Source organism: Ictalurus furcatus, chromosome 18, assembly GCF_023375685.1.
Source record: "Ictalurus furcatus strain D&B chromosome 18, Billie_1.0, whole genome shotgun sequence".
Classification (NCBI taxonomy): Eukaryota; Metazoa; Chordata; class Actinopteri; order Siluriformes; family Ictaluridae; genus Ictalurus; species Ictalurus furcatus.
Window position 1 is genome coordinate 24,517,798 of NC_071272.1, and position 7,300 is coordinate 24,525,097.

The following is a 7,300-nucleotide window of genomic DNA, read 5'->3' on the forward strand; positions in this document are numbered from 1 at the left end:
ACCATTACAGTTTCCATTAAAACCCATACATATTCTCATTATAACCATTAAAACCCATACATATTCTCATTATAACCATTAAAACCCATACATATTCTCATTATAACCATTAAAGCCCATGCACATTCGGTGAGGGCTTCTATTGTATTCTTCCAGCAGGGAGCTGATGAAGGTCACATGTTCGATTTCTTTACGTTCCTTAACGAAGATTTCAACCGTTTTGTGACATCAGAAAAAAATATATATATAAATAGTGCAAGAATTTTTTTTTAAAATATAAAAAGTAAACAACAGTTTTATTCATAGTCACGAGTCTGAACAAAAATATTTAGCAATGAAAGAAAAAAGCTACTTTTTCAAGTTTTTGATTTAATAAAACGATACCATGACAACGCATTGTGACGTCATTTATCACGAGATCAATATCCTAAAACACCAAAAATCACCTAAAGGCCAAATCTTGCATCTACAAAATTCCAGAAATGTTGATTTTCTTCGTACCCGCACGCTTACGATCACCGAGAAATACAAAGTGCGATCCCGGAATAGCTCATTTGCATGTAGCGACGCCCACAAAACTCCATAAAAGGTAAAGTGCACAGGCAGCTGGGAGCACGAAATGAGCACTCAGGGTAAAGGCTAAAAAACAGAAGCGGAAGTTATTCTGACTCACTTCTACATCAGTAAATATATATATTTTATATATAATTTGTTTTTCTTTGTTAGAATACAGGATGCAGGACTGAAAAAAACTCTGCGTCGCTGACTAAAGCAAAACGCAGTTTGTTTTCATTCATTCACATCAGTACAATAGAACAGCTTCATGACCGCAGACTCTATAATCTACTCTCCATCTGTGATTAATTCAGACAGGCGAACGCATCCCAAACCACATAATGCAGAGGCCTACTTCAGGAGGACCGTGTGCAGTTTTGGGACGCAGCCCAATTAATAACGGGTCCGAGAGAATAAAATTCTCTGCAGTATCACACACAATAAGAACCTATACGCAGTTCATCTCAGAGCAGTGTTCTGTTGGTTCTTGCTGTGTAGGGTCGAGGCGATAGGACAAAAGAAATATCACATCACGATACCTGAGGGCATTTTGATGAAATGATAATGATACGCATTATAATATATTATTATACAGGTTCGGTATCAAACTGCCAGAAAAACAGCAGCGTGCTGGGGATTAATTAACAACATTATGGCTACAAAAATTCATTACTAATTAAAACTGAAAAAGATTTTAAAAAATAATCAAAATAATTGTTTATTAAACGATCATTAAAACAATCATCCTGACTACAGAATGTCTCCAGTAAATCTTACACATAAAATTACAAAAATTAAAACCAAAAACATTTTAAAATGTGCTATGAAAATGTTGTAGATGTCAAGAACGTTGATGTAATATACATCATAAATTATATTTTCTAAGTCTGTAAACAATTTTTTACTTTTTTAATTCATTTACAAGATTTCATCCTTTTCTTTTTTTAATCTATGAGACAATTTGTACAAGTACAGAATAAAAAAATTTGACTATGGCACCTTCAACAGCCAATCAGGCCATCTTGGGGACGGAGCTTCGCGAGCATGGGCGGGAATCGAGGAAAGGGAAAAAAAAACTCACTCACAAGACGAACGAACCGTAACGTTAGAGACAGAACACTGAATAAATAAAGACTAATCTTACCGAACACACCTTTAACTCGCACCCGTCGCTCTGTAGTCGAGATTTCTTTCGTGCCTAAAGTTTAGGCGTGATGTTTGCTGTATCCAGGGGTTTCGTTACCCGAGAACTTCCTTTAACGAATGTTAGCAGGACTGTTCGAGCAGCTCTTTTGAGTGCGCTCACCCGTGGAACAGCGCGCTGCTGTTTGTGTTTACGAACGCAGAAGCCTAAATAGTGAGAGCGAGAACATTTCAGAAAAGCTAGGAGTGTGTGAAGGACCTGCTTCTGCTCCAGACCCCGACTACACAACCGCCCCTCCTCCAGAAAACCCACATCGCACTATAATGTACTATAAAGTCATGCTTTCCTTCGCACCTGTACCTGTCCTGACTGTGCAGTTGGTTAGGAAACTGCGTAAAATAACGAAACGTCTCGAGTTACTTTTTCTCTCGTGACGCAGTGTTTTTTCCCCCTTTCTAATTAATAAAATATTTTTGCGCTGTCACAGTAATCACTGACTGCACACGCGGCGAGAACACGGGAGAATAAACAAACTCTCTCTAAAAACAGTCGGGATTCACTCACACTCGTTAAATAACTCTGCGATATAAATAATTACTCCCTTTATGTTTAACCGACGAAGAGACAAACTGTTAAAAAAACACAAAAAAAAACCTGCGAGCATCAAAGTGGATCTAAATCTACAGAACGAGGTAAAGCTAAAGCCCCGCCCACACCTGCACGAATATTTCTGAATAAATTGGGGGGGGGGGGACTGGAATCAAAGTTAAGGGAAAATCACCACGCTGGCTCGGTAAAGTATTTATGCACCAATCTGCCCTTTTTTAATACTCGAATTTACATTGATCCGAATCATCAGATCGTCACACCGGTGTAAAAGGTCACGACGTATAACGCGAGCGCGATATTTTTGCAGGATTTGTCACAGAAACAGATCCGCACGCGCTGATTACAGTTCAGCTGGTCGACTGTAAATCAGTAAGCCGAGGACTTAAAATTCCCGGGGAACGTTTCATTAAGCCGGAATGGGATAGAGGACACCAATACGCGCGTACAATCCAGTTTTACTTCTGCAAACACAGAACGCTCCAGATGTCCCCGGTACTTCAGTACAGGGGTGGGGTTCAATATCCGGACACTTATCCGAGATAAACAGTACACTGTGGGATTTCACGAGCACGCTGGATGTTCTTCATTCAGGAGCACAAAGGGAAAAATAAAAAACTCTGACTTGGGATTCATTTTTCAGAAACGTCACTCGGTGATTGACCTACAAAATGGCGGACGCCCCTAGATGTAAACAGCGCGCGAGTGAAAATCTACCTACAGCAGACAAAGCGTTCACTGACGAAACAAGCAAAGGAACGAGAAAATAACATCGTTTTAAAGGTTACAACACAACCGGAGTCTGTAAACAACAATACGTGAGGAAAACGAGGCATTAATATAAAAAAGCTAGCTAAACAAACCGTACAAGACTCACAGAATTCTTTCAAAATTGGAAATGAGGTTTAAAAACACTAAATATCATATAGACGACATTTAAAGTGATTTCTCCCTCAGCGGTACTGAATTTTGGTCAGAAGCCATCGATTCGTTTTCTCTGACTGACAGCAGGGTTTAATTCAGATCCCAGGTTCATATTAACGCTCTTATTCTAATGATCCCACGTCACATTCGCGGACGCTTTGCACGATCGAATACTAATTTAAAAAAACTGATTACGAAGTGAGTTTACCAACAACAACAAAAGTATAATCGTTTGTGTGATGACTTTCTGTTAGGAGAGGTTTATGTAACGGTGGCGGAAGGAGTCTCCAGTTTCAGCGCTTCGTAACAGTCAGGAGGTTTCCTGTATAGACAAGACGTGCTGCGTTATCGAGAAGACATAGAATATATATGTTCATTTAATATCTCTTAACGCTGGCGGCGTTTTGTTTTCTGACAATAAAAACTTATGGTAATAAAGTAGACGAAATATTTTCGATTAAGGCCGTGCGATACGACAATACAATATCGATGTTGAAATGATGTCGATGCTCTTTAAGAAGATACTGTGACTACCGGCTATTACTTTAATTACAAACTGACTGGAAGCAGGTCACTTGATGTTAAAATTATTTTAAACTTTAAAACCAAGTGCTAAAAAGATATATATATATATATATATATATATATATATATATATATATATATATATATATATATATATATTTTAAAACTTACATATCGTGATACCTATAATGTATCGTAGAAATCAGAATCATGATATGACTTTTTTTGGTCACATCGCTCAGCCCTGACCTTCGGCATTATTTTATGAAGAGACTATATTACTAAAGTCATGTGATATCTTTTAAAAGAGAAATTAAAAAATGTCGGAGTGATTAGACGTGAAACGAACAAAACAGCAAACAGAGAGAGAGTGTGTGAGAGAGAGAGAGAGAGAGAGAAATTTAATAAGCAGCTAAGCTAATTAGGTTTCAGTCAGGTCAGTGCAAGTTCAAACTAAAAACACGGACTTGTACTAAATTAAATATTTGTTTAAAAAAAAAATAAACAGAGTACTTTTAACAAGAGTACTCCAAAATACCGAGTCTAGAATCTCGACTTTAAACCGCACCTTCGTGTTAAAAGGCAAACAATCTCAACAACTCGGGCTTTGTTAGCTACTTAGCACAGACATGCTAGCTACCGAACTAGCCGTGTGGCTAAATAACGAGTTCCGAGACGGCGAGAAAATAAATATATGACACAAACATATCGGAAATGCGACTATAAGTGAAAATGTATTTATTATTATTACACAAGAACACGTCTGATCTTATCTTCGGTCAAAGTATAAGGAATAAAACACCGAAGAATCCAAACCAAACTAGCGATACTACCATTTACACTCGAGCTAAAGCTAACATGAATTAAAGCCCTTGTTTAAGATCAGCCGGATATCTAAATGATCCCGAGTTATCCTGCCAACACTGACAGAATAATCAATCCAGGGATTTACAGTAATATTATATAATATTATAGAATATAATACAAGCTAGCAAGATACGAGATACCCTTATTTAAAAAAAAAAAAGGTTTTAAAAAAACAACACACTGAATAATCTGTAAAGCTTCTCTAACATCTGAATAGAAAAGTAGTCAGGAAGACGGTGTTTATTGTTTTAGGTAAATAGACAAGAAATTGGAATTAATTTAACGAATATTAGATTTTTCATGAGTGCTAAGAAGTAAAGGGAAGCTAGCAGCATATCGGTGAGAGTTTGGAGGAAATAAAAAAAGAAAAGAAAAGAATAAATAAAAACTCGGACTGTGTCAGTGGAAAGCTTGACTAAGCAACAGTGAGCAAGGAGTGTTTCTCTCTCTCTCTCTCTCTCTCTCACACACACACAGAGAGAGTAAAAGTTTATCCAAAATATAAATGGATAATGGAATAACGTTATATATCTGAGTTTAACAGGAAATGAACACACTGCATAAACACGAGTCATTTCTTTTAAACAGTGGAATTATTTTGAAGGACAAGAGAAAGAAAAAGATAATGCAGCTTTATATTAATGTGTGTGTGTGTGTGTATAAATATATATTATATTTAAATATTTCACTCGACAAAGAGACAGTGATTTAGCTTTAGCCATCGTGCTGCTACTTACTAGGGGTCGTTTGTAAACCTGGGTGTTCGGGGAGGCTGGTATCCGTAAAGATGGCAATAAAGCACGTCGAAACAGAAGCAACACATCTCCGCCGAGACCACCATCTTCCTGGCTGAGCCCGGTCCCGGACTGAGGTTCGGCGAGAGGCCGGTGCTGGAGTTGTAGCCTCCTGGAGTTGGAGACAGAGCGGTGGTTGTGTTGTTGCTGTTGCTGCTACCGCCGCCGCCGCTACCACCACATCCACCTCCACTACCGCCGCCGCCGCTATTATTACTACTACTACCACTACAGCTCCCGCTGCCCCCCGGACCCCCGAGGCCGTTCACTCGATTCACGCTTCCGGCCACGACCATCGACGTCGAAGACCCTATCCCCAAGTCCGATCCGCAGTGCCCGGTCCCGGCTGCCCCGCCGCCCGCCCCGCCTGGACCCCCTGATCCTGGGGATCCCGACAACTTCTGCTTCTTCACCCCGCAGCAGCCGGCCGCCATCTTCGAACAATCTGCACCAACACACCGCTTCCGACCCATCGCCGTCACGGCGGGAAGGGCAGGGCCAAACGCCGACCACGCGTAAAAATCCCACTGCGTCACGACGTACGACGCACGACGCTCCACCTTCACCGCTTTATTTAGTTATTTATTTATTTGTAATTTTTTTCCCTTCTTCTTCTTCTTCTTCTCTCCTTCCTCTTCTTCTTCGGAACGTAGTCACCCAGGAAGTAAGCCGTTTGCTGCTTACGTAAAAATTATTTAAAAAAAAAAAAAAAAAAAAAAAAAAAAGGGGGTGGGGGAAAAAAAGAAGGATTCCCAATTTTTTTTCCAAGAGACTGCAATGTCACCGGATGTGTTTAAAGATAGAGAAAGACAGGAAGGAAAAGAAGAAAACGTAGCCTACGCTACAACCTTACGCAATGTTCGCAGATCGGCAGCTCCAGCTGCGTCCCAGGGATCTGTTCCGTCAAATAAACGGGGAAGAAAAGTCGCAATGTTGTTGTTGTTTTGTTTGTTTTTTTACCTCCTCCGGATGCCAGGCTCATCAGTTCATCACTCCATCAGTTCATCACTCCATCAGTCCCGTTTTAAAACAACCCATAAAACAAAAAAAGATCAATATGAGCTAGCTAGGCGGATGTTGGAGAGCGCAGACACCGCACTGCACCCTCTATGAGCACTGTGCGGGAATCCGGGGGCTCGAGCACGCAGGACCCATACGTCTCTCTCTCTCTCTCTCTCTCTCTCTCTCTCTCTCTCGCGCTCGCCCTCTCTCTCCCCGCACGAGACGAGACGTTCCGCCCCGGAACCCTGGGTTCTTGTCAGTTGTTTACTTGCATACGATCCCGGTCGTAAACAGACGAGTGTCAGCTCGAGGAGGCGCAGGGATCCAAGAGCGCGAGCACGCACCGAAAATCGACGCAGTTTCTCTCTCTCTCTCTCTCTCTCTCTCTCTCTCTCGGCGTCACTGAAACCTACGAGTCATTTCTGAGCTCATCAGTGAACCGGTGCTCGGTTTCCTCTCCTCTCTCCTCACTGCTTAAAGAGGAGAGTTGAAAGTTTCCTCCCTGTCGGCTGGAACGCTTTGATCAGGACATCAGGACGCATTTTTTTTAAAGCTGCTCGACAACATAAACAAAGCCGTCCATCATCCGGATTCTCCCAGGATGTGCTCAGTGTTCCATGCAGAGCAGCTGGGCTTTTATTTATTGTTGTTGTTTGGTTGGTTTTTGTTTTAGGATCCTGTGCGATCATGCATGCACGTAAAGCCAGCACAGCCAGCCGTAATCACTTCTTCCACCATCCAGCACGTATTTTACGGCCAGTTCTTACGCATCGTGCGTACTCTGGAGTCCGTATTCTCAATCACGGCTACGTGAAAAGAATCGGTTTGACCGACTGAATCTTCTCGGAGTCGACTCTTTGAGTTGAGGAACCTATCGTGACTA

General features: G+C 41.1%; 1 protein-coding gene across 1 annotated transcript in view; it reads right to left on the bottom strand.

Moving 5' to 3' along the window:
- The window catches only part of ammecr1 (AMMECR nuclear protein 1), a 38,984-nt gene extending 31,791 nt beyond the window's left edge, over positions 1 to 7,193 (bottom strand). The window contains exons 1-2 of the mRNA XM_053649668.1: positions 6,269 to 7,193; positions 5,359 to 6,091 (exon numbers count right to left, since the gene is read on the bottom strand). Coding sequence (XP_053505643.1) covers positions 5,359 to 5,888 — 530 coding nt within the window. The 5' untranslated portion in view covers positions 5,889 to 6,091; positions 6,269 to 7,193. The remainder of the gene's footprint in view (positions 1 to 5,358; positions 6,092 to 6,268) is intronic.
- Between the last annotated feature and the right edge of the window lie 107 nt (positions 7,194 to 7,300).